Source organism: Salmo trutta, chromosome 24, assembly GCF_901001165.1.
Source record: "Salmo trutta chromosome 24, fSalTru1.1, whole genome shotgun sequence".
Lineage (NCBI taxonomy): Eukaryota > Metazoa > Chordata > Actinopteri > Salmoniformes > Salmonidae > Salmo > Salmo trutta.
Window position 1 is genome coordinate 15,757,952 of NC_042980.1, and position 27,369 is coordinate 15,785,320.

Below are 27,369 nucleotides of genomic sequence, written 5' to 3' on the forward strand. Positions count from 1 at the left end.
GTGACTGGAACTGTGTTGACCGATGTGTTTTATTACCGTTGTCTGCTCCACAGCATGATCCCATGGACTACACATATCTGTAGATTACCTGGATACCCTCCCCTTTCCCAGCTACACGCAGGGAGTGTTCGAAGCACTATGCACTGAACATGTTTGAGTGATAAGGAATGTGTCTGATATTTGCGTCACATTATTTTCCATGAGAGTCATCTATAGGTTTGTCTCACTGTGTAAGCAATAGGAAACTCTTTACAGATGTTGTCAGGCCCCCTGTACACCCATGAACATACATTTGGAATAAGATGTCGACCTATGGGTCCCTTCATTGGCCCTAACTGTCTAGAGATGAAGTGGAACACCTACTGGTCAGGATGGTCCTGCGTTTGCACTGCTCCTCCACCCCTCCCTGCTTCTTCCCCGACACGGTGAAGGGCATCTCGAAGACAAAGCGTCGGATATTGTGGCTCTTCTCAAAGTCTGTCTTCCTGTCCACCAGCTCCTTCTCTTCCAGGAACGGGGTGACATGGGTCACCTGGATGTAGGCATACTTCGAGTCGAGATCTTTAGGGTTGATCTGGATAGGACACATAACACAAAGGACCAATCAGAACACATAACATAAATGACCAATAAGAGGAATGACCAATCACAACCATCGAAAACACAAAACGAGGGTCAAATACCAAGAGTAAAGACTTGACACTTACCCTCCCAGAGTCCTGAATGATCTTAACATTCTCTGGGCCAAACTTGTCAGAGTAGAGCTTGAGTAGCCTCTGAGATATCTCTGACAGTGGGGTGAATTTGGGTTCTTTGTAGATGTACTCTTTACCATCTTCATCCTCAAAGAATCCCTAGGAGGAAGCCAAAAATACACACTATGGTTACAGTACTAGAGAAAAGGAAACCAATGAAAACCCAAATGTCAAGGTGTTCATGTAACAACGACGTCAAAAGCAGTATGAAGACTTAAAAACAAGAGTATAACAACAGACAAATGAGCAAGGCACTATGCCGTGTTGACTAATTGTCTGTGGAAATGGGATGAGTGACGGCAACAATTTCATATCCTGAAGCTAAGAGCAAGAAATATTCCCAAAATACATATCCCTGGATCTGTGTCACAGTCAAAGCACAGAAACAAACAAAACTGATCTAGGATCAGTGCTACTGGACAAATAAAAGGATGGACGCAGGGGTTAGGATTTCACTCCATCAAAGGGTGCACAGTATTTATACCCAAAAAACAATACAAAAATCCCTCAACACTGTAGCTGAACGGGGAAGTAGCTATCACCTGGATGAATGGATACAGAGATGAAAAATGGAATCCTCCCATTGAACCTTGAATAATATGCTTGTTGTCAGGGCAACACTAAGCCAGAAAGTAGTAGAGGGTCGAGATGGATAAGCTAGGCGGCGGTTAATACCACTGACTGCACTAACAGGGGCACATCACAAGCCTTAAGCTCTAACGCAGAGTGCCTACCACGTTATTCGCTTTCTCATTCATTTACCTCAGCCTCAGAGTCAGTAAACTGGTACTGCTACGGAGTTGTAGGTAGAGCAACAGAAAACAAAAAATCATAGTTATTCCAACACTACCCAGACTACAACTATAGCATGTAAGTGTTCACACTATAACACCACATACAGAAGTAACATGGTTCTATGAAGGTTATCCACGCCAAAGCAAACTGTCAAAAGCAACAACTGCAAAACACAAGAGTTAACACAGTGAAAAATGAGGAAGAACCAGGTGTAAGAAGACTGAAAATAACACTGGAAAATGGAAGCTAAGAAGACAGTCTATTACTCCATTGAATCAGCAACATGCAATGCTGTTGCAACAACCAAACACAAAAAGTTGGCGGAAGGTTAGTGAGTTAATGTAACTGCTAAGAGCTTTAAGCAGCACACTTTGTCTGAAAAAATGGCATGGATTACAGCAACAGCACACCACACACAGATTTTGGCTGTTCAGGAGCAGATCCTACTGCAGAACTTACCGCTGCCTTTAAAGAGGATGAAAAGCAGGGAAAAAAAGTATTAGAATGGATAATAAAAGGGCACATGACGTGGTCATGCTTTTATCAATCAAAACGCTTCCAGCAGCTCCCATGCTCAAATCAAGATTCTTTTTTGGGGGGGATAAAGGGCACTTACGAATTTAGCCATTTGCGCCTTGAATCTGAATTAATCTTAAACAATACATTGAAAATATAATTAGTTCAAAATCGAAATACCTGCATACTGTATTTGAAAGGGCAAAGCAATAGTATAGCGGGAAAGTGAAACAATGTGAGATCTCCATTGCATTGTTCTGTGATACAACAGCCTACCGTCAGATTTCAATCGCTAGCTCACCTGACCAAAGAAAGCCACTCTGAAATATGTGCCCAGCAGCCTCTTGCCCGTGTGCATGACCTCGGTCACTTTGCTGTAGGCACGATGGAGCGTGTCGTACAGGTGAGCCAGTTTCTGTGGAATTGAGAAAGACACCGATAAGAATCAGCATCTTTTATCAATGTTTGGGCCTTTATCCTTTACTGTGGAGCCCCATGACCTTGAGAGGAACCAACAGTGGGTGCAGGTCTGCTGCTGTACCTCAAAGTCCCTACGCTTCTCATAGATGGGGATGATGAGCTTGTAGACGTCTGAGATGAGCTCATAGCGCTCAGCCTTCCACAGGCCATCAGCACACTCCTCCAACAGCTCCATCAGTACATCCTGTTTTGGAGAAAGGACGAGAGAAAACACCACTTTTCATATGGTGTCCACACGAAGGTGATCTGACTACAGACAACACGAGGGCTTCATTTCAAAGCTTAATGAACATTTAGAAAGCTGTATGAAGGTTAGTGCAAAGAGAAAGTACTAGAGGCCTATTGTCCTTGATGCAACGCAACATGAACGGTTGTATAACTCCAATGACATCCTGTATAATGAGGATACGCTGAACAGGGCATGAAAATGGGATTTAAATGCACATTTGTTCCGCATCAACTCTAAATGGCTATTGGACGGCTATCATATGCCACACAGATTGATAAGCTACACTGTGCCTTATTAGAGAACAGAGAGGATTTATTTGTAATAAATTCAAGCGTATCATTAGATGTGGAATTGGTTGCATGTTGTTCAGTAAGTGCTTTTGTTTTGCATGTTGTTTGATAGTATGGAGCAGAGCTGTTTCATTGATAACTAGGCAGCTATCTTGTAGAGACGTTATCTCCAGGAAAGTGCAAACTCCAAAATTTAGCAGCAAGTGTGCTGGAAATGATCCAAGGATATAAACTGATCATTAAAAAAAAAGATAAAGTTGTGCCCCGCCCAAAAAAGGACATTCAAACGAGCACCAGAACTCATGTATTGACCTAGCAGCAGAGAGCAGCGGGCTGCTAGTCTCTCACCTCGTTGAAGTGGACATCCTGCATGCCCACATCCTCCATCATGGACACCTCTTCATCAATGTTGGGAGTGACCACCCGGAAGGCTGAGCAACCCTGCTTGAACATGCCTACGGACGTTAAGGAGATGGGACCATCATCAATAAACCAAATAGACAGACATTTTCTTCTTTCTGTGGTGTTTTATACAGGTTATACACTAAGGGGAAAATATAGCGTCATTCAGAACATTATCTGGTGTACTAACGGGCAAAAGGTCAAAATTTGTTGTCAGGGAAACAGATAATTGCTCTCTTATACAGTGTGCTATGAGTGGACCTGCTTTCACAGAGCTGATTATCCCTCTGGTGTTAAAAAGCTGTGTGTGAAACTACACAGACCGACAGATTACAATGTTACATGACAAAATCTGTGGCTGTATGTATCAAGCATCTCAGAGCAAAAGTGCTGATTTATGATCAGTTTTGCCTTTTAGATCACATTGAATACGGACAGGAGGGACCTGATCCTAGATCAGCACTCTAACTCTGAGGCGCTTGATACATACTAAGTCGGAATTGTCAGGGACCTCACGATACAATATTATCACGATACTTAGGTGGAGATACGATATGTATTGCGATTATCACGATTCTACAGTTGAAGTCGGAAGTTTACATAAACTTAGATTGGAGTCATTAAAATTTGTTTTTCAACCACTCCACAAATGTCTTGTTAACAAACTATAGTTTTGGCAAGTCGGTTAGGACATCTACTTTGTGCATGACAGAACAAATTTCTCCAATAAATTGTTTAACTTATAATTCACTGTATCACAATTCCAGTGGGTCAGAAGTTCACATACACTAAGTTGACTGTGTCTTTAAACAGCTTGGAAAATCCCAGAAAATGATGTCATGGCTTTAGAAGCTTCTGATAGACTAATTGACATCATTTGAGTCAATTGGAGGTGTACCTGTGAATGTATTTCAAGGCCTACCTTCAAACTCAGTGCCTCTTTGCTTGACATCATGGGAAAATCAAAATAAATCAGCGGAGACCTCAGAAAAAAATGTAGACCTCCACAAGTCTGGTTCATCCTTGGGAGCAATTTCCAAACGCCTGAAGGTACCACGTTCATCTGTACAAACAATAGTACGCAAGTATAAACACCTTGGGACCACGCAGCCATCATACGGCTCAGGAAGGAGTCTCCTAGAGATGAACGTACTTTGGTGCGAAAAGTGCAAATCAATCCCAGAACAGCAGCAAAGGACCTTGTGAAGATGCTTGAGGAAACAGGTACAAAAGTATCTATATTCACAGTAAAACTATTCTTATATCGACATAACCTGAAAAGCCGCTCAGCAAGGAAGAATCCACTGCTCCAAAACCGTCATAAAAAAGCCAGATTATGGTTTGCAACTGCACATGGGGACAAAGATCATACTTTTTGGAGAAATGTCCTCTGGTCTGATGAAACAAAAATGGAACTGTTTGGCCATAATGACCATCGTTATGTTTGGAGGAAAAATGGGGAGGCTTGCAAGCCAAAGAAAACCATCCCAAACGTGAAGCAAGGGGGTGGCAGCATCATGTTGTGGGGGTGCTTTGCTGCAGGAGGGACTGGTGCACTTCATAAAATAGATAGCATTATGAGGAGAGGAAAATTATGTGGATATATTGAAGCAACATCTCAAGACATCAGTCAGGAAGTTAAAGCTTGGTCGCAAATGGGTCTTCCAAATGGACAATGACTCCAAGCATACTTCCAAAGTTGTGGCAAAATGGCTTAAGGACAACAAAGTCAAGATATTGGAGTGGCCATCACAAAGCCCTGACCTCAATCCCATAGAAAATTTGTGGGCAGAACTGAAAAAGTGTGTGCGAGCAAGGAGGCCTACAAACCTGACTCAGTTACTCCAGCTCTGTCAGGAGGAATGGGCCAAAATTCACCAAACTTATTGTGGGAAGCTTGTGGAAGGCTACCCGAAACGTTTGACCCAAGTTCAACAATTTAAAGGCAATACACTCAATTAGTATTGGGTAGCATGTAAACTTCTGACCCACTGGGAATGTGATGAAAGAAATAGAATCTGAAATAAATCATTCTCAACTATTATTCTGACATTTCACATTCTTAAAATAAAGTGGTGATCCTAACTGACCTAAGACAGGGAATTTTTACTAGGAGTAAATGTCAGGAATTTTGAAAAACGTATTTTAAATGTATTTGGCTAAGGTGTATGTGAACTTCCGACTTCAACTGTATATGTATTGCGATTCAACACCGCCATTTTATTGCGATTTGATGTTCCAAACATATTCCTCACCATATGTCTGCTACAGAGGGACAAGAGAGAGCCTTGAGAAAATTAGTTTTGATCAGTCATGGAAATAAAAGTGCTGAAAACAAACTGTCTCCCTATTTAAAAAGAAGCCGGAGAAAAAAAAAAACTATGAAGGAGTTTTGGTGCAGGTACAGCCAACTAGCGCAAAAATAATATTGCGATATTGTCAAAACACCCTATATCGTCAAAAATAATATCCCTATGCGTCACTGTATCGATTTTCTCCCCCATCACTAATACATACGGCCCCTGATTGTATCGGAACGTAGAAAGAATCACAAATTACATAGTGCTATGTACACTAATCACAGTATAGTATTTGACTACTGACTAATAAACTAATAACTACCAATATTTTCATTAAAATCACATTGCGCTGACCATTCATGAACCCCTTGTGAAGTTCTCCTGTCTTGAAAAGAGACAACGGCACCATCGAATGACAATCATCAGCAACATCTCTACTGCTGACGGAAAACGCACCTTTTCTCCGGAGATACTCGGCCACCAGTGCCGCCACATGCACATAACACATGGCTGCCTGTGGACAACAGAGAACATCCCAGATAGATCAGTATGTTTTACCAACCACCCACATGACTTGAATTCAACATATAACATCATACTGTGTATATAGAGATTCTACCATAATACATTCCTTAAATAACTACACCTATCAAAATAACACCCATCCCTCTGGCATTGACTTATACTCATATATTTTTAGGCCCAAACTCTGACCCCTAGCCTGGTACAGACCTCGGACAGGTCTCCATTCTTCACATGGATGCGGGCCATGCTGTCCAGCCAAGTCTTGCGGAGTTCGGGTGTGCTGGCGTAGGACTTGGCAAGGCTATACTGCAGGTCCACCAGCATCTCCGGGTCTCTCTCATGCTCCTTCATCTGAGCCGTGGCCATCAGGACCGTCCGGATCCGCTTGGTCAGGTCCTTCACATCTGACGGGAAAGCAGTGTTCTACACAGGATAATACAGCAGATTATTCAAGTGGTCCAACCTTGGCTGTAATATATTTCATATAATATGTTCATTAAAGACCAAGCAATACTGATGGCATGGAGTTTGAATGAGAATAGAGTGTCCATCGGGTTCTGACCTTGATGGTCTTGTCACTGTTGGCACAGTTGTTGATGATAGACAGGGACTGTTGGAAGCGGGTTCCTCCGATACCGATGACGTCAGCGATCAGCTGACTGACGGCAATCACCACCTGGGCGTGAGGGCAGGAAATGCACACATCAATACGAAACTACTACCATAACCATCAACCAAACCGCTCTTTAGGAAAGCTCCATAGAGCGTGCTGCTACATAGAAATGTTCTGAGGAGACTGTATCAGCATGTAGAAGGGAAACCCTCTATCTCTCACTTGTAGGTGAGTGCGGACGAAGGACTTGCGCCCGGTGTAGTCAAAGTTACTCTTCATGAGGAAGTAGAGGAGGTGGGCGGCATCACTGCGGATGGAGCTCAGCTTCGAGTTGCAGCACTTCAAGATCTCGTAGCAGAACGAAGCACACATGTCCGCACGACCCTCGAAGAAGGTGCAGGGGAACTGAAAACAGACACACAGTGATGATTAGATACTCGGCACATTTAAGACAGGGAGAGAAAAACACTTCACTACTGCGAAGTGTTGAGGACCACTGGCCTCCTTACTTTGTAGATGAAGGTGCGCAGCGAGGTGAAGACTTGCTTGAGGGCCGTCTCTGATTGGTTGATCTGCAGGAAGCAGAGGTGCACCTGGAACACCTTCTTCATGAGCGGGTTGTGGCCATGGTCCGAACAGAGCTGGGTCTAAAGACATACAAGTACAGACATTCATCTTCAAAAGCCAGGGGACTGGCAGTAACAGACAACATCAAGCAAGAAGTGGGGAAAAAGGTGACATATCCAATAAAATCACAAACAAGGCATATCAAACGCATGTACTGTATGTATGTACACAAGCAGGATTGCGTTCTTGTCAGTGATTGGTAAGGCAAAACTGAAGAGGGAGTTTCAACTTTGAGATAACATAATCACATTAGTAAGGCATTGAGATTACTTTTACATGTTGAGGACCGCTTATTATAACCAACAGAAACCACAGCTAGGAGTGTACCTTGAATCCCATGATGAAGATGCTGAGAGTGTCCAGCACGGTGAGGCAGACCTCCGTGGCAATGTTAGCTTCCAGGACCGATTGGTTCACCACGTCAGCATCAGAGTGGCTATAGGCTGCAGGGTACACACACACCACACTGCTGGAGCATTTTCAAATCACCCCTAAATTCTTATGCTGCTCTGACTGAGTCTCAAATTGCACCTTATTCCCTATTTAGTGCACTACTTTTAAACAGGACCCATAGGGCTCTCGTATAGGGAATAGCGTGCCATTTGATCTGCAGACTGAGTCAGGGCCGCATAAATGCCCTCGTGAGTAATCATTACAATACAGTCAGAGAGAATAGTCATCATTAGTATCAAGGTAGAAAACCTTGCTTCAGAGGAGGAAATAATATTCCGTGGAGTTGAAAACAAAATGCATTGAACTTGTGATTTTTCAGAGGTTTGAATACAATGAAATGAGTTAGGGGAACAGAAATGAACAGGATAGAGGGATCAGAGGGTTTAAAATGGCTCATTCTCAGCTAAAATGGCATGCTCTTAATTCAACCAGATGAACAGCGCTAATAGTCTGTAAGCTGCCTGTCGTTGACCTGATACATTCTTACCATGGTCTACAGCTATTCCAAGAACACTTGAAATCTTTCTTACACTGAAAACACAAAGAAATCCACTTCATTAAAGGGAATCATGTAACAGACACCCTATACTATAGAGTTGAATCTCTTTTGCTCTCGGTGAAGTCAGTATAACGTTACACAGTGAACTTGGCCCGATGAAAACCATCCCTTCAACCCAAGGGTTCATGTACTCTAGGATAAAACCCCTAACTTTTATTCCCTCAAAACCACAACATCCATGGACGGCTCTAGAACGGCTGACTTTGGACTTGGGTTTGGCACACATGATTCTAATGAAGAGGAAGATGATGATGACTGACTACAGAGGGAGGAGCAGAGGGGCCTTTGGTTTAGAGGTGGGTGTTTGGGGGCACTTACTGTGGTTAAAAGTGTATGAGTTATCCAGGCTGCTGAGTTGCTGTAAGCGGGCATGCATCATTCCCGCCCTGTTACGGGACACAGGCAGAGTCTGAGACTTCCGCTCATGTGCTGCTACGAGTCCCACCCCTTCCTGGTTCCTGATGAGGAAACAGGACACTGTTAGACGAGTGGCTCACTACCAGCAGGACCAGGGTTAGTCAAGCAGGTTAGACTGGATATTACACATACCTAACTATTCTATTGATTTTAAAAAAAATTGGTAGAATATACTGTATAGCCTGGTAACCAGATCAGTTTAAGACTCCTTTGTGGTCGTCTTAATCATAAACTGTCTCCCAGGCTAGAAATAGGGTTAAAGAGAAAATCAACGCACCTCTAGGACATGTCTGCTCTAGGTATATTTGGAGCATCTTTGAGCTAATTTAACAGACTGCTACTCTTCCCATTTGTGATCATCTATACAGTCTTGATTCAGTGTTGAGAAGTAAAAGCATAGTTGTGAGGCGATTCAGAGAAGGGTGTTTCTCATGCGATGGGTCAGACAGTGCCAGATCAGCATTACAGCAGTTAGTAGCAGCAGAAGCCAGCGCATGCACATGACAGTGACGGACACTATATACGGTGACGCTTATGTCAGGGTAGAGTAGTGAGGTGCTATTACATGCCCAATCAGTTGTGTGCTGTTATAAGATGGCCAATGAGAAAAGAGAGAAGACAACATGCTTTTAGTATAGGAGAGTTAATTCCACCTCTAGTCTTACCCAAGCAGGAGGGGGCAGGAGCCATGTTTTTTTAAACTATATTAAACTTGCCAGCATTTAAATGAACAGAAAAACAGAGAGAGTGGTGGTGGGTTAGAGAGAGTGGAGTGAGAGACCCATAGCCATCAGTGTGTCCGGCGCAGAGCTCCCACAGAGAATGTGTGTGCCAGAGTCCAAAGGCAAATTATGAGCGTACTGGATAGTGTGTTTATAAGGTGTAGTGTTTCAGGGGATTTACTGTACACACAATGTTAACCAAGCTCAACAAACCACACATTAGTACTGTTTTGGGCCTATTGGTAGAAATATCAGTCACAGGTTTGTGTTCTGGTCTCAGGTGTTACTACAAAACGACATTCATTCCTATACCTTAAAATAGCACAATATCATGTCACTAAAAATGGTTGGACAATATTCACACAACATTAACATAACATTTGAATCAACACAATTATATAAACAATACTATAAACATAAAATATATGAAAGTGTAATAAATTATGAACGTAGAGTAGTGTCATATTCAGGTATTACATACGAGCTACATACAACTAATTGAGCCATTCTGACAACATTACCTTGCGATGGATCTTTTTCCTATGTATCTGAATTGATGGAGACACACCCTGGAAACAAAAACGTTGGGAGACTCATCGTTACTCAATGTGGACAGAGGACGCTTAAACATCCCTGATATGCACGGTAAATGGTATGGAGTATCATCAGGACAACGACAACACGGCCAAGCCGAGTTCACTTCTTACTCTACTAGTGTGAAGAAGTCCATGAGCTCAGCAGACGAGGCCTTGTTCCAGTATGTAAACAGAGCATCTGAACGAAGGATAGAAGGGAGTTAGAGAGTCACCTGCGCTGCGTCCCGAATGGCACTGGGTCAAAAGCAGTGCACTAAATAGAGGATAGGGTGTCATGTGGGATGTAGTCTTGGGGAAACTACTGGCTGTAGAAAACACGGGTCACTAAGCATATCCTACCCCCCCCCCACAAAAGACCATATAATCATGTACTTGCACTAGAGAGAGGTGTGGTCTTACCCTCAGACATGCTCTTGAGGACATGCAGGAAGCACATGAGCAGGCTCTTGATCTCAGCCTGGTCCAGTTTGTCACAGCGCAGTAGGCTGCTGCCCAGGGCTGAGGCTGGCTGGTTCTGAGGGACAGACGCGCTGGTCAGAGATCAGCTGGAATACACTACAACACTCTACTTATGCCCTGTTGCACTGCTCTATTCACAGCATAATGCTATTGGGAGATTTGTAGTATTTGTCCTATTCCTGTCTTTGTTGACATATTTACCATTTTGTTGTCTACTTTTTCATCTAATCTTAATCCGTCCATGTTCTAAAAGGCAAAACGGGTAGAAAAAAAACTAGGAAATTTAAAATATTGAACGCTGATGAATGTACATTCATCAGCAAACACAAAAAAATTTGAGAGTTTATCATTGCCATTATTATGTAATACTAAATTGCCCTTCAGTACATCTCCATCCTATACATTAGTATTCATGTGATACGATGTGCTGATAAACATGTAGTATGACTCACGGTGCAGTATGACTACACTAATGGAGTCAGTCACTCAGGCCCTGTTGGCCTCTAGACGTGGGTGAGACTGCCAGATCAGCTCTACATGCAGGGCCTAATCACTAGAATTCTCCAAGCCGGGACAGAGAGCAGGGAGCAGGAACCAGGAGTTATACCACAGCGTGGGTTTGGCGGAATACAGCGTCTTCCGTTGCCAGCGGTGAGTTAGTCTAGACCAGAACTCCTAACTGAGGATGACCTCACGGAAAGACTGAAGCTACGTCTTGTCTTGGAGGAGTGTTGACAGAGAAAGTTAGCAGCTAAATTTAGCTGCCCCAAATAAGTCTGGGAACTTGACTGAAGAGGGTAGGCGATCATTTGCATGCATTATTTATTAAGAAAGATTTATAATTGGAAATATACTAGATGGGTATCATTCACAGACTAAAAATTAAGCAGATATTACACATTCATGTTTTTCTTTCCCCTTCTGGCTAACTGTCTCCTCAGAGTATCATTCAAAAAGAGAAAACTGTGGAAATAAAATTGAGAGAAACATAACACAAAGAAAGGGAAGATCCTACAAAAACTGGTCTTCAGAACTCTTACAGACTTAGATAGAAAAGTCACACAGCACATGTGAGCGAGATAAAAAAAATAGAGGCTCCAGCTGTGTGTATCACTCCTACAGAAAGCCCCATGAAGCCACACAGTAGCTGTGTGTATCACTCCTACAGAAAGCCCCATGAAGCCACACAGTAGCTGTGTGTATCACTCCTACAGAAAGCCCCATGAAGCCACACAGTAGCTGTGTGTATCACTCCTACAGAAAGCCCCATGAAGCCACACAGTAGCTGTGTGTATCACTCCTACAGAAAGTCCCATGAAGCCGCACAGTAGCTGAGCTTCATGGCACCAGAGACGAAACTGTATCATCCGCCTGGCAAAGAAAGGAACTCGGCAAAGACTAAAACACACATACACACTCTCTCACACACACTCCCAGATGGGACACTCTTGGGAGGAAGCGAGGGGTGAGGGAGGTTTATTGGTATTCTGTACTTGGAGTGGAGTGGTGGTGTGATGCGGGACATGATTCTCTGAGACACTGGGGACAGTGAGCAGGGAAAAGTCCATGGTGGCGCGCTTGGAGCGAATGGAAAGCACGGAGTCCTCGGGCTCGGAAAAGAAGCGCAGCACGTTGGCAGAGTGTCTCCGCCTCATATTCTCCTTCTGCCAGCAGCAGGAGTGTGTGGATGGGTGGAGGAGTCAATGGTACAACCACAAGTTAATAGGGGGTAACCTCACAACTGTCACAGGTATACAGTGGCAAGAAAAAGTATGTGAACCATTTGGAATTACTTGGATTTCAGCATAAATTGGTCATAACATTTGAAGTCACAACAATAGACAAACATAGAAAACTAATAACACACTAATTATTGTATTTTTCTTGTCTATATTGAATACATCATTTAAACATTCCCAGTGTAGGTTGGAAAAAGTATGTGAACCCCTAGGCTAATGACTTTTCCAAAAGCTAATTGGAGTCAGGAGTCAGCTGACCTGGAGTCCAATCAATGAGACGAGATTGGAGATGTTGGTTAGAGCTGCCTTGCCCTATAAAAAATGCTCCCAAAATGTGAGTTTGCTATTCACAAGAAGCATTGCCTGATGTGAACCATGCCTCTAACAAAATATCTCAGAAGGCCAAAGATTAAGAATTGTTGACTTGCATAAAGCTGGAAAGGGTTACAAAAGTATCTCTAAAAAAGCCTTGATGTTCATCAGTCCACAGTAAGACAAATTGTCTATAAATGGAGAAAGTTCAGCACTGTTGCTACTCTCCCTATGAGTGGCCTTCCTGCAAAGATGACTGCAAGAGCACAGCGCAGAATGCACAATGAGGTTAAGAAGAATCCTAGAGTGTCAGCTAAAGACTTACAGAAATATCTGGAACATGCTAACAACCTACGATAGGTAATACACTAAACAAGAATGCTGTTCATAGGAGGATCCCACGGATGAAGCCACTGCTGCCCAAAAAAAACATTGCTGCACGTCTGAAGTTTGCAGAAGTGCACCTGGATGTTCCACAGTGCAACTGACAAAATATTCTGTGGACAGATGAAACTACAGTTGAGTTGTTTGGAAGGAACACACACAACACTGTGTGGAGAATAAAAGGCACAGCACACCAACATCAAAACCTCATCCCAACTGTAAAGTATGGTGGAGGGAGCATCATGGTTTGGGGCTGCTTTGCTGCCTCAGGGCCTGGACAGCTTGCAATCAGACGGAAAAATGAATTCCCAAGTTTATCATGACATTTTGCAGGAGAATGTAAGGCTATCTGTCTGCCAATTGGAGCACATCAGAAGTTGGGTGATGCAACAGGACAATGACCAAAAACACAGAAGTAAATCAACAACAGAATGGCTTCAACAGAAGAAAATACACCTTCTGGAGTGGCCCAGTCAGAGTCCTGACCTCAACCCGATTGAGATGCTGTGGTCTGACCTAAGAGTGCAGTTCACACCAGACATCCCAAGAATATTGCTGAACTGAAATAGTTTTGGAAAGAGGAATGGTCCAAAATTCTTCCTGACCGTTGTGCAGGTCTGATCCTCAACTAAAGAAAATGTTTGGTTGAGGTTATTGCTGCCAAAGGAGGGTCAACCAATTATTAAATCCAAGGGTTCACATACCTTTTCACCCTACACTGAATGTTTACACGGTGTGTTCAATAAAGACATGAAAACGTATAATTGTTTGTGCGCTATTAGTTTAAGCAGACTGTGTTCGTCTATTGTTGTGACCTAGATGAAGATCAGATCAAATGTTATGACCAATTTATGCAGAAATCCAGGTATTTCCAAAGGGTTCACATACTTTTTCTTGCCACCGTAATGGATGCACCTCTTATGTGTCAGTGAGAAACACAGAAAAGGATGCATGAAACATCCTCAACTAAATACGTGGCCTAAATCTCATTCACTGAATAGCTGCTAAACTCATATTGACCCGTACAGATTTATTTCTAGCCCAAATGGACTAACAGCACTGCCGTGATCTGATATCCTGATGGAGGTCATGTGCCAGTAGAACACATACAACAGGCATAGGCTACACCCTCAATAAGTTAAAGCAGAAATGATCAACTTTAAGTAATGGTCCATGACAGTGGCTGTACTATGACTCCATGGAGTTGTACCTTGTCCAGGGAGTTGGTCTTATCATTGCTCTTCTCATGAAGACTGTTGCCAGAGTCAGTGCTGATGAGGGAGCCCCGGGAGTCAGCGTGGCGGACAGAGTTAATGTTGGGGGTGGAGGACGCGTGGGGGGAGGCTGGAGAACACAAAGACAACAGCACAGTTAAACTCATGGCCCGCATGTCGCTCAACCGCCACGGGACAACATGAGTCGAGTGTCATATCGTTGCCTGCCAAAAGCAGACTGAATCTCACCGGTGCCAGAGATAACCCCAAACACATCCTTGTGCAAACTGTTGTCTAACAAAGTACTGGAGCGTGGAGGCGTCATCATCATGGAGTTGCCCAGGAGTGGGTCATCTCTTCCATTCTGAAAGGAAAATGGACCATTAGTAAAGTCAAACATTTACAGGTAGGGCTTTGAGTTGTGGTGGTAGCCAGCCACTAGATGTCAGCCTTACATTGTTGGAGTGGTTGATGATGAATGGGGAGACTTCCTTCACATTAAGCCTGTTGACGTTCTCCTGGAGCAGACCGAACAGGGGCAGGTAGAGAGTTGCCAACCTAGCCTGCTGGCTCTGAAACAGAGATAAAGCTCTGATTAAACTTCATTGTCCCTTATGATGAATTTCAAAACGACTAGAGGAAAGAGGTGGGGAGAATTTGTCTGCTTACCTTGGAGGTGTAGCGTTCGTCAAAGGTGTGCTTGACCATCAGGTTCTTGAGCACGTGGATGGATATCTGACGGATCTCTCGAAACTCTTGCAGGGCCCCGCCCACCTCCCGCAGCAGCAACCCAACCAGGAAGTGGTTCTTACAGAAGTCGTCTGTCAGCGAGTAGTCCAACTGGAGGTCTGGAAGGAGGACAGACAGGAGACAAACTTTAGGAGGAAGTCCTGAACCTAAACTATCTGCCCCGATGTAAACAATATCACCAGTGTAGCACTGAGCCGACCTTTGCCCTTAAATAGACTGGCGCCATCCGAATGAAGTTCAACTGCACTTGAACTCTAATAAAGATTGTAATCCGGTCCACAAAACTATTTCCAACGCTGAGAAACTTTTCCAACAAGATAAAGTATTCAAACAAACCAACAACAAAACAACCCCAATCCATGCTGATAATCTATTTGCGTAAGGATAGGATAACACATATTGGTTACAGTGAGCTACTATATGATTACATTTTCATGATCACTTATGATAATTGATTAGATACAATAAAAAAAATACGCAACAACTAAAATCAAAAGAAGAGTGGTTGTATTACAATAAAATGTATATAACAGAGATTATCAGTCAAAATAGACAACCAGACAGGAGTCATAACCTCGTACAACCATCCTGGAAGGCTCACGAGCTTACATTCTGTTTTGCTACACAGATCGGCAATTTGTCTGGTAATTATGAGTCTAAAGGAGTCAGGGACCAGGCAGTGAATAAACAGATACAGTTAGCAAGCAGGCTGGTTGTTATGGGTAACAGACTGGCAAATAAACTGAGCGTCACAGAGCATGAGGCACAAGTCAAATCAAATCACAAGTGACACACAGAAGGTGTACTGAAATGGTGATATAATGTCACATCCACTGTTAGCCTCAATATGAGCTGTAATTGGTTTACATGCACATTTTAAATGTAAACACCTCCGAAATGTTAAATTGAAATCAAATTGGGAAAAAAAGGGGGAAAAAAATGAAAAAAATTGTTTGCCCTCAAGTACAAACCTAATGCTATAGTTGCACAATCCAAACCCTTGTCACAGAAATAAGAACGCTTTGTAGTCCAAAGAATTAAAACGTACACACACCCATACATTTTCTAACTCATTCCTTACAGCCAATTACAGTTCATATAGATGGAGATAAATCATTTAGTATTAGACATGGGAGAGACAAATGAATCATTCCACATCCACACCAAATGTATGCAATGACGCTGTTGAATGAATGATTCAATTGAGTTGTTCAAGGGGATTCTTTTGCCCATGTGGCCATAATTAAAAGGGAGGGGGGGGGGGAGGGGGTCAAAGTATTTTTTTTTCTGACAGGACAAGCAAACAGCACACCTTGAACCTACCTACAGGATTATTGTATGACTCCATGTTGGGAGAAAGTAAAGCTAATTGGCAAAAGAGAGAAGAGGAACAAAGTGGAAACAAACAAATAAGCTCTATTCCAAAGCAGAGGTAGCAAGAACACAAAGAGAACAGTACATGATATACTGTAACGTGTCTTTATGACATTTGGCTGACAGAACTTGGACAGTACGGGTACTGTGCTTGAGTTTGACGAGATGCTGCTGGAGAAACGATTGAATCCACTATCTGCTGAAACACTCTATGTAAAAATGGACAAGAGCCTTTGGCAGACAGCCCTCAAAACTTCATATTACAAAAGCCTTGTGCTTCTAGTTGAATCGATGTACCTCATATGACCCTGGTATACCTGCGTACACTCGCTTTTATTTGGCCCAAATGATAGAAATGTGCTCACCTTGAAATCTCTGTATCCTCCCCTTTCCAAAAGGCATGGGCAGATTCAAGGGAATGTAGTGCTCGTGGTTACATACGACACGCAGGAACTCAAACTTGAACTCAAACAGAGTCTGAAAATAAGAGCACGTTAGTGTAAGAAACAAAAAAGGTATAGTGGTGGACTAGCATTTGTAATGAGTCATCATAATGATTTAAATCATGATGACTACCTTGGGGTCTCCGGGCACAAAACAGTTGATGTAGTTGTTGATCTGCTTGAAGACAAAGCCTCTATCCATCAGGGTGAAACAGCGCTGTGGACACAGGAAAGAAAGGACATTTCCACATACAGCTCAGAACAGTGGATATCATCAACCTCTAATTAACACCAATACATTGTTATTATCCCGAACCAACTACAAGGAGGACCAACGGTGCTAGACTAGCCAATCAGACGGCGCCAGCTGACCTTGATGAAGACAGCCAGGCTGTGGTTGGCGTTCCGGGCTGCGTCCAGGTTGTCCTTGTACTTCTGGGTGATGTGGGGCATCATCATGTTGACCAGGGTCTCCACCGTGTGGTGGAAGCCGACCGAGAAACGCTGGTTCCTGGACAGCTGAGAAACAGAGACAAGCTGTTACCGCCAGAGCTGTTACTGTTCGTGGTGTTACAGTACATTTTTTATTTGATTTAATTACCTTTTTGGTTAGGATTCTAGTAGGGCCAAGAGGCTAACACATGAAATTCATATACAACACTAATTTCCAATGTGGTGCTTGAAGAGCGACACACTTCCAACAACAAGTTGTTGTGTTCCTGATCCCACCACAGCTATTCCCAGAGAGAGGCCATCCCAGTGAACCACCACAAAACCACAGCAGAGGGGGAATCCTTAATGGAGTGTCCCTGTTTCCTCTGTTTAGTGTGGCACACTCCTAATGGTTCCTACAGCAGCTTCCTGATTATACACGGCCATGCCAGAGAGGAAACTCAGGGCTATGGTTGGTTAGGAGAGATTGCTGTGGATAGCATTGAGGCGATGGTTAGTTATGGCTGTGCTTTATTCTGTGGGAGGAATGTGGCAGCCCACATGGCTGTGCATGTTAGGAACAATCACTGATAAGCTGACATTTCTATAAAAGAAAAATGAAGACTTAGTTGGCTTAGTAAAGTGTCAACATCAGACTTACCTTGACTTTACTGCTCTCAATCAAGTACTGGGCCATGGACTTTACTAAGGCTTCGAAGAAATACCAGGAGTACTACGAAACAGAAATACGGAAACAAATACAAATCAATGCCAACATGAAACCTGATGCAAATGTCCATAGTCTCCTTTTCCACACTAACGCTGTGCTATCTATTACCTTAAGCAGCTTGTTGCTGGTGAGGAAGTCTGTGGAAGGCTTTAGAATTGCAGTCATGGCTTTGGCCAGCTCCTCATGTACTGTTCTCGTGGTAGTGGCTGTGTATGGCTCGGTCTTAAACACATACTGAACCAGGAAAGAGACAAAAAAAAGAACAGCTTTTCTATAAACACAGCACAAGAAAATGTGCCATATGATAAATGGACCAGTATGACGATTACCTTGACATATGATCGCAGGTAGTGTTCCAGCCCCTCTTCGTGGCACTGGGCAACAATGTGAATCATGACTCTGAACGGGGCAAAAAGCATGTGTAAGACTTCTGCAATAATAACATGTTTGTGGTTTATGTCAACACTGAGGCTTCACATAGAGAACCCAGGGTACCATGTCTATGGCTATGTCCATAACAGCAGCCTATTCCCCATAGTGTTTCCCTATGGGCCCTAGTCAAATGTATTGCACTAGTGTTATAGGAATTTTGTATCTTGATGATAATAATCAATAATCAATTCGCATTGACTAATGCCCAAGGTTTGTAAGACAATGGGTTAAAATAATTAGGCAAGGACTCAGCTTTCTGCAAAAGGTTTCTGTAGCTTTATTCAGAGAACGTTCTGGTGTCAGGATAACAAAACAGTCATTATATAGTTCTTGCTAACTTAAGCACATGCATTTACACACAATCCGTTGGTGACCTGCAACCCCCATAAACTTCACACTGTTTATCACCTTCTGGCTCAGCCTGTTCATTTCCTTCAAGGTTAGGAACTCTCTGAGATTTTACTCCCTTGACCATCTGCTTCTCTATCTCTCTATACTAATTGCATACACACATTTCTTTCCCTCTCCAGTGGTTCCTGGACTTTCCGGAACTAATCAGACTAATCGATCCCTACATTGATCATTACATTGATTATTCATTAAACCTTCTGTATGACTAATAATTCATCATGGTTTATTGATTCATTTACCTTTATTAGATAATTCTCTTATCAACTAGATAGGGAAAAGGGTGCCATTTGGGAGCCAGACCACTGACCTGGTGACGTTGACGGCCACCTCCTCATGGGTGGCACTTGTCAACACCCGGAACAGCTGGTTGAGAGTGGTGGGCAGGAACTTAACCATCACGTGACTTTCCATAGCATGAAGACTCTGAGGTGGGTGGGGGTAGAATGCAGTAAATAAGATGCTCAAAGCATTGTGTTCTGAACCTGCAGAATATCATCCACAAGCACATTAAAGATCTAGACATGGTTAACTGCATGATCAGAATTGACTTAAATCGATAAAACTATTCTGAGTGGGAGATAAAACAAGGCTACATGAGAACAAGAATCAGCTTCAATGTAAATGCTTGGTGGCGTACTGTAAACATTCCCTCCCATCCTGGCTCTAATCAGTCTCGGAGTCTATGAGGGGGTGAAAGTTCCATCCCACATCCAAAAGAGGTGGGGGAAAAAAACAAACACAAGCTTGCGTAAGAGGAAACGGAAGTCGCACAGAATAACAGGACACACCTGAGAATAAGCATGTGTTAATCACACAAACACGTCTATCCTGGAATGAGGCAGAGCAGGGCACTGGTGCATCACTGGCTACTTAGGATCTTAATTTGAGCCAGTTTGCTACAGCAGGAAAATAATCCTGTGGCAACAGGAAATGTGAAATATGTGGATTATAATTAATGGACATTTTTGTAGGGGTTGATACATTATTATAACAGAAGATCAAGTGTAAAATTTCAAAGTGGAAATTAAAAACTTCGGAAGCCTTTTTAAACCCCAAATACACAAAGTGTTTCCTGCACTGCAGGAAAGTTCCCCTGCAACAAGGTGATCAAATTAAGAGCCTACATTTGTAGGGGCCGCTAACACAGCCAAAGCCGGCCAAATAATTTGGCAACCTGCCAGTGAAACGCTCTCTGCTAAATCCTGATCTTGTGTGACCCTCTTGCCATTGTTTGTGTGCTGTGGACTAGTGTGTTTACATGAGCACCCCAGAGATGCATCAGAAAATGTCGATGTCCACAGGGGGACAATGGAGAGAGCACCCGTGGATTAGAGCCTAGGGTCATGTTAGCATTGTCCCACCCCAGCCTGAGGAAACAAGCACAGATTTCTAAACATCCTGAGGAAATCAGAGTGATGGGTGACAGGTGCTGGGGAGATGTGACAAGCCTAATTTCTGTCAGACCCATAGGTGCCACAGTTGCTGCTTTACCTTCAGATACTTGACCAGCTCTCCTGCCGCCACCTGGGCTACAGACTCTGTGCTCTGACAGTGGGCAAAGAAATTGTGCAAATGTTGATCCTATAGAGGAAAGAAAAAAGGTAGAGATGTTAGAACACAAGATTTCTAGAAAAGACAATGGAGAACAAGCCTTTCAGAATCCTGGGTCAGTTGTGTCCCTGAGCTAATCTGTGAAACGACACCAACCTGAGTGTACACTGTGGAGACGAGGTGAGTGGACACCTTGAACAAAGGCTTCCCTCCATCCACCCATTTGATTTCAGGATGCTGCTGCGTGAGACATGGGACATATTTCAATCATAAAAACAACGACAGTGGTTATCATTGGTTATGTACTGGATCACGCAACATGTATTGGTGATGTATTTAAAACAGCACTCCGTGATAGGAGTCAGTGTCGCAATGCCACAAGAGGGTAGGACATATTTCAAACGTTGCTTGTTAGGGGGAGGTAGTTGCAGAAACGTATACAAAATGAAAGGCATTTAAGTTTACCGTAGGTTGAACCAAAACAACGCTGACAACAGATCTAAAGCTCAAGATTAAGTTGAAACTCACATCAGTAAATAATTCAGCCATATATTCGCATGCAATTAGCTTAATATTGTTTGGTCACACTGTTGTACGCTTTCACCTTCCCTGATTGGATAATTACATCTCACACAACCTTGAGGCAGACAACAAGTAATCCCCACAGTGCCAACTCTAATTTACAGGCAGGGCACTACACACAAAAGGTTAAGTCTGTGGCCCACGGCTCTACTTTCTTTCACGGCCAAAATAGGTTCGATTTTACTGATCTATAATGACTGGATAGGTTTAAATCCGATTGCTTTAAACCCATTATGTTCTTTCAGTCTTGCAGTGATGAAGGACGGGGCGGCAGGTAGCCTAGTGGTTAGAGCGTAGGGCCAGTAACCGAATGGTTGCTAAATCGAATCCCCGAGCTGACAAGGTAAAAATCTGCCCCTGAACAAGGCAGTTAACCCACTGTTCCTAGGCCGTCATTGTAAATAAGAATTTGTTCTTAACTGACTTGCCTAGTTAAATAAAAAAATAAAAACAGGAAATGAGCCACGGAAAGGGAGAAGGAAGCCACAGTGTGTGTGTCTGTGGGAGTGAAGGGAGCGCTACCTTGCTGACACCCTCCTGACAGCTGAGGTAGCCAGCGGGCAGGTTGGCAGCCACGGGGACGTGACTCTCATTCATGATCACCCTGCCATCCTTCAGCAGAGGCAGCCAGGCGTAACCCACTGGGGAGAGACAAGGACAAGAGACAGGACTGTCAGTCTGCTCACAGGCAGTGTCATACCCATAGAATTAGGAATTAGAAAACTAATTCATTTACTAGGATCTCTATGGTCACGCCCAACAGTGACTCAGCACTGGGAGAATAGGGAAGAATGGAAACTGGCACAAACACAAATCGTTATACTGGGGAGGGCAATGGAAAGAAACGGGGTGGATACAATGAATTTGCATGGCTTAACACTGGATCTAGGCCTTGAGGGCTGTATCCTAGGTAGGGTTGCAAAATTTCAGTTCCGGTTGGAGGATTGCCTGAAATCAGGAGGGAATAAGTAGGAACCCTGGAACACTCCAACCAGGACTTCTGAAGAAAACAAAAAAAGGGAATTTATTGAAAATTCCCGGAATGTATTGAAAATTCCCGGAATTTTGCAAACCTAATCCTGGGTCTGGTGTCTACCTGCAAACTGGATGTAGTCTATCACAGTGCCATCCGTTTTGTCACCAAAGCCCCATATACTACCCACCACTGCGACCTGTATGCTCTCGTTGGTTGGCCCTCGCTACATATTTGTCGCCAAACCCACTGGCTCCAGGTCATCTATAAGTCTATGCTAGGTAAAGCCCTGCCTTATCTCAGCTCACTGGTCACCATAGCAACACCCACCCATTGCACGCGCTCCAGCAGGTATATTTCACTGGTCACCTCCAAAGCCAACACTTCCTTTGGCCGCCTTTCCCTCCACTTGTCTGCTGCCAATGACTGGAACGAATTGCAAAAATCACTGAAGCTGGAGTCTTATATCTCCCTCTGTAACTTTAAGCATCAGCTGTCAGAGCTACTTACCGATCACTGTACCAGTACACAGCCAATCTGTAAATAGCCCACCCAACTACCTCATCCCTATATTGTTACTTATCCTCTTGCTCTTTTGCACCCCAGTATCGCTACTTGCACGTCATCATCTGCGCATCTATCACTCCAGTGTTAATGCTAAATTGTAATTATTTTGCCTCCATGGCCTATTTTTTGCCTTACCTCCCTACTCTTCTACATTTGCACACACTGTACATAGATCTTTCGATTTTTCTCTTCTATTGTGTTATTGACTGTACGTTTGTTTATGTGTAACTCTGTGTTGTTGTTTTTGTTGCACTGCTTTGCTTTACCTTGGCCAGGTCGCAGTTGTAAATGAGAACCTGTTCTCAACTGGCCTACCTGGATAAATAAAGGTGAAATAAATAAATACCTTGTGTCTCCACCACGTCTCTCTTCTTGGTGCTGGCCTTGCTGTTGCTGTCACAGCTGACGTGGAAGAAGGTGAACAGCAGATGGTGCTTCTCGTTGAGCTGGGTGGGAAGCTCCATCTTAAACTGAGGGACAGGAACAAAAATATACACCCTACGGGTTAGCAAGCATACATGCTGCCACTGCTTCGTCTGCTCACTAATCATGACTGGAGCTGTCTGTATAAAGATGGCCAGGTTGGCTTGTTATAACAACGTACCTCATCATAAAACTCTGGGCTATGTTGGTGATGTAATACTGCAGCAAATGCATTTTTGGTAAACAGGGGTCCTCCTGGTCGACCATAGATGCACTGTGGGTAATAACAGTACGTTTACTCCCCTAAGTAGTATGCAGTTCTTCTGCTACCAAATGACACTGTGGCTTCAGGAACTCTGCCAGAAGGAGTCATATGACTAGGAGCTTACCTTGAGCGAAACAGCCTCCTCCTCATCCGAGTCCTTGAACTCGATGCAGACAGCTATGTTTCTAGCCTGAGGGGAGAGGGAGGAGAGAGACAGAACAAAGCTGACCTACTTGAAGATGCTGGCGGGAACACATTTCTGCTGTACTGTCTAGAGCAAAGTTTCTTTCTCAGTTAGAGAAAGTTGGACAAGTTACAAGTACCTTACCACTACTATGCAGTCATATGAAATGCAATAGCAAATAGCGGAGTTGATACATCAGTGTACAGACTGCGTCAAAATATGATTCATGATTTGAAATTCACGTAAATGTACAGTATACATAATTTGATCAAACAGAAATGTAGGGTCAATGTTTGTGACTATACCTTTGTGAAGGATTTTTGGCTGTCGTACTTCAGGTGCCTGGGGTAGACATAGAGGTGATTGTTGTAGATGGTGAACGGCTGGGAGCACTTGGCTATGCAGGGAACAAACTCCTCCACTTCAAAGAAGATGTTCGTCTTCTCACTGCTCGCAAAAGTCTTCACAGGAATGTAGGATGAGGTAACACAACCTACGTACACGCAGACACAGAACAGACGGGGTGAGGGGGGGGGGAATCAAATAAACAGCCGACAGACAATCAGACCAATCTGACGTGAGAAGAAACAGCTTTCATCTTTCATGTTCCCAGTGTGAGCTGAGTTTGGAGTGCTTACTTGTCAAGTCAGGGGCAACATTGTCAATGGTAACGTCTAGGTTTCCTAAGATGACAGGGAGCTTGGCCATCTTCTCTGGCCTAGGGAGGAGAAGCAAAATAAGCAGCGGTTAATGCCTTTGTTATCATCTACCTAGGAGGACCTGATGGAAAACAGGCAAGCCTCCTGGAAACCACCCTGTGAACAGACGGAACCAAAGAGGAGAACCAAATATTTGTTAAGGTGGGAAAACATCTGGGGTACAGGCCTTCATTGTGAAAGAGAATCTCTGACCATCTAGTCTCTAAAGCCATCAAACCTCTATATGGGATACAGCTTAAGAAATACCCACTGTTATAACACTGTACTCATTCAGAATAAGCAAGAATAATCCAAATTAAACATTTCTGTAAGATATAGTACTTCAACAATGAACTACATTTTGAATCTCATTAAGGGCAGACAGTAGGAGGTTACTAACTTTCTGAAGTCAGCCAGCAGTTTGAACATGTCGTCGTTGGACAGCTTGTTGCTGTCCTGTCTGTAGATGGCGGAGAAACGAGCACTTTTATCCAGCGTCCCCGATGCATCTTTGAACAGAGTCCTGCAGGGAAGGAGAGATGAGAATCATTAAAACCCAGGTCTGTTTCCAGTAGGTCTCTGGACAAAGATCTGCTGATGTTCCTGTCAGGGTTTTTTCCCCTGGTCTGGTATCCTGTGACACCTTTAATCTCTTTCCAGACACCATGGGTAGTGAGCTTTATCCACAATTCATTGAAGAGTGATACATTTACCAGTGCCAAAAAGGGAAAAACAGACATAGGAAATTCCCTACCTTTACTGTGCCTGGGAATAAACTCAATGTTTTAAAATTTATTTTCCAAGTCTTTTTCATTTAATCTAGACATTTTGTTCTCTATACTTTCAAAGCGATGCCATATTCAGTAGACGTTGCTTACATATTGTCAAATTTCTCTACTGATGAAAATATATTCCAAAAAGGTAAAACATCTGTCAATAATCTCTTTCAATAAACATCAGTTCAGGTTAGTAACCGAATAGTACCTGGCGGCCCATGCAAAAGGCATCCTGTACTGGCCCAACCGGCTGCAGGCCAATTTGGCATTTTTCAGGACCTTCTGTGCCACCTGGTGGGAAAGAGGAACAGTGTGTAAGTGAAACCACGCTGGTCTGACAACACAGACAGAGGTGATGGTCAGCACTCCAGCATATCTCCATATCTCCAGCATATCCTATTGAGTTAGCTCTGAGGCCTGCCAATCTCCACAAACAGGCACGGACACACAAACACATACGCAAGCGTACAGAAACACATACGCAAGCGTGCACAAACACACACAGGCACCTTGAAAATGGTCCCTAATGCATTTCAGATTCTCTCTCTCGGATCCCATTACTGCTCGTTGTACCCCCTTTAACAGCACGTAACCAGATTTGTATAGCCAAAACCAATGCTTTTGGAGTGTTGTTGTAACCAGCCAGCACTTATGACATGTATGATTCTCTCATTTGTTATGTGTGGAATAATCAAATGAAATTTGCTGAGCGTGGGGGAATTGACTGTTGCGTTTTGTGATGCAGAGGCCTGGTACAGAGCGTACCTTGGTGGAGTCTGAGCTTTTCATGTAGGGCTCAGCACAGTGGGTGATTCCCCCCTGCAGGACCTTCTCAATGCGAGCCACCAGAAAGATATCTGGGTGTGGACACGTTACAGAGAACACTCCCTGTGGAGACAGAAAACCAAGTCATAACAGATATGAGTGAACCTCGAAAACCACATCGTCATATTGAGAGATTAATAGCTCAAAAGATTGTACAGAGATTAGTATCTCTAATATCTCTTCACCTGTCTGGGGTACTGCATGGCCCCCTCAGGCAGGCCGTGGACCCCCCTCTGCACCCCCGGCAGAGCGTCCCCTCCCCCGTTCATGTACGGGCTGCTGGGGTTGGGCACTAGCTGTCTGACGGACGGGTGATTCAGGTCCACGTAGAAGTCCGACGAGATCTTCCTGCTGTTCTGGATGTCAAACAGCGACAAGGTCACGTAGAATGGCTCCACCTGCAAATGAAGCAACAGTTTGAACAGTAGAGTATGAGAATGAACCTCCAGTCTAGTCTACGCCATTTATAGATGAGCACTGTGATGACATAGTGAGCCAGAAGGTTGGACAAGGGACTGACAGTGTCATTATGTCAGGTCTGTATCGGTGTGTCTGTCAGGTCTGTATCTGTCAGGTCTGTATCTGTCAGGTCTGTATCTGTCAGGTCTGTATCGGTGTGTCTGTCAGGTCTGTGTCGGTGTGTCTGTCAGGTCTGTGTCGGTGTGTCTGTCAGGTCTGTGTCGGTGTGTCTGTCAGGTCTGTGTCGGTGTGTCTGTCAGGTCTGTGTCGGTGTGTCTGTCAGGTCTGTGTCGGTGTGTCAGTCAGGTCTGTGTCGGTGTGTCAGTCAGGTCTGTGTCGGTGTGTCAGTCAGGTCTGTGTCGGTGTGTCAGTCAGGTCTGTGTCGGTGTGTCAGTCAGGTCTGTGTCGGTGTGTCAGTCAGGTCTGGGTCAGTGTGTCAGTCAGGTCTGGGTCAGTGTGTCAGTCAGGTCTGGGTCAGTGTGTCAGTCAGGTCTGGGTCAGTGTGTCAGTCAGGTCTGGGTCAGTGTGTCAGTCAGTGTCGGTGTGTCAGTCAGTGTCGGTGTGTCAGTCAGTGTCGGTGTGTCAGTCAGTGTCGGTGTGTCAGTCAGTGTCGGTGTGTCAGTCAGTGTCGGTGTGTCAGTCAGTGTCGGTGTGTCAGTCAGTGTCGGTGTGTCAGTCAGTGTCGGTGTGTCAGTCAGTGTCGGTGTGTCAGTCAGTGTCGGTGTGTCAGTCAGTGTCGGTGTGTCAGTCAGTGTCGGTGTGTCAGTCAGTGTCGGTGTGTCAGTCAGGTCATTGTGTCAGTCAGGTCAGTGTGTCAGTCAGGTCAGTGTGCCAGTCAGGTCTGTGTGCCAGTCAGGTCTGTGTGCCAGTCAGGTCTGTGTGCCAGTCAGGTCTGTGTGCCAGTCAGGTCTGTGTGCCAGTCAGGTCAGTGTGTCAGTCAGGTCAGTGTGTCAGTCAGGTCAGTGTGTCAGTCAGGTCAGTGTGTCAGTCAGGTCTGTGTCAGTCAGGTCTGTGTGTCAGTCAGGTCTGTGTGTCAGTCAGGTCTGTGTGTCAGTCAGGTCTGTGTGTCAGTCAGGTCTGTGTGTCAGTCAGGTCTGTGTGTCAGTC

General features: G+C 44.0%; 1 protein-coding gene across 8 annotated transcripts in view; it reads right to left on the bottom strand.

The window, feature by feature from the left end:
* Positions 1-27,369, bottom strand: part of LOC115160802 (dedicator of cytokinesis protein 9) — a 122,990-nt gene that overhangs the window by 2,987 nt on the left and 92,634 nt on the right. For 2 of the 8 annotated variants that reach the window (XM_029711228.1, XM_029711229.1), the window contains exons 12-51: positions 25,989-26,201; positions 25,744-25,866; positions 25,187-25,269; positions 24,603-24,725; positions 24,143-24,222; positions 23,810-23,997; positions 23,445-23,510; positions 23,237-23,329; positions 22,979-23,102; positions 21,615-21,733; positions 20,667-20,750; positions 20,451-20,540; positions 19,267-19,382; positions 18,446-18,515; positions 18,225-18,350; positions 18,048-18,119; positions 17,327-17,473; positions 17,088-17,171; positions 16,877-16,988; positions 15,057-15,235; positions 14,843-14,959; positions 14,637-14,751; positions 14,384-14,517; positions 10,679-10,793; positions 10,391-10,457; positions 10,205-10,252; positions 8,863-9,002; positions 7,860-7,975; positions 7,415-7,552; positions 7,128-7,310; positions 6,855-6,968; positions 6,500-6,715; positions 6,224-6,281; positions 3,414-3,520; positions 2,608-2,730; positions 2,368-2,481; positions 2,010-2,015; positions 1,518-1,547; positions 708-854; positions 364-574 (exon numbers count right to left, since the gene is read on the bottom strand). In XM_029711228.1, coding sequence (XP_029567088.1) covers positions 364-574; positions 708-854; positions 1,518-1,547; positions 2,010-2,015; positions 2,368-2,481; positions 2,608-2,730; positions 3,414-3,520; positions 6,224-6,281; positions 6,500-6,715; positions 6,855-6,968; positions 7,128-7,310; positions 7,415-7,552; positions 7,860-7,975; positions 8,863-9,002; positions 10,205-10,252; positions 10,391-10,457; positions 10,679-10,793; positions 14,384-14,517; positions 14,637-14,751; positions 14,843-14,959; positions 15,057-15,235; positions 16,877-16,988; positions 17,088-17,171; positions 17,327-17,473; positions 18,048-18,119; positions 18,225-18,350; positions 18,446-18,515; positions 19,267-19,382; positions 20,451-20,540; positions 20,667-20,750; positions 21,615-21,733; positions 22,979-23,102; positions 23,237-23,329; positions 23,445-23,510; positions 23,810-23,997; positions 24,143-24,222; positions 24,603-24,725; positions 25,187-25,269; positions 25,744-25,866; positions 25,989-26,201 — 4,591 coding nt within the window. The remainder of the gene's footprint in view (positions 1-363; positions 575-707; positions 855-1,517; positions 1,548-2,009; positions 2,016-2,367; positions 2,482-2,607; positions 2,731-3,413; positions 3,521-6,223; positions 6,282-6,499; positions 6,716-6,854; positions 6,969-7,127; positions 7,311-7,414; positions 7,553-7,859; positions 7,976-8,862; positions 9,003-10,204; positions 10,253-10,390; positions 10,458-10,678; positions 10,794-14,383; positions 14,518-14,636; positions 14,752-14,842; positions 14,960-15,056; positions 15,236-16,876; positions 16,989-17,087; positions 17,172-17,326; positions 17,474-18,047; positions 18,120-18,224; positions 18,351-18,445; positions 18,516-19,266; positions 19,383-20,450; positions 20,541-20,666; positions 20,751-21,614; positions 21,734-22,978; positions 23,103-23,236; positions 23,330-23,444; positions 23,511-23,809; positions 23,998-24,142; positions 24,223-24,602; positions 24,726-25,186; positions 25,270-25,743; positions 25,867-25,988; positions 26,202-27,369) is intronic. The other 6 variants (XM_029711230.1, XM_029711231.1, XM_029711234.1 and 3 more) reach the window with 4 other exon arrangements.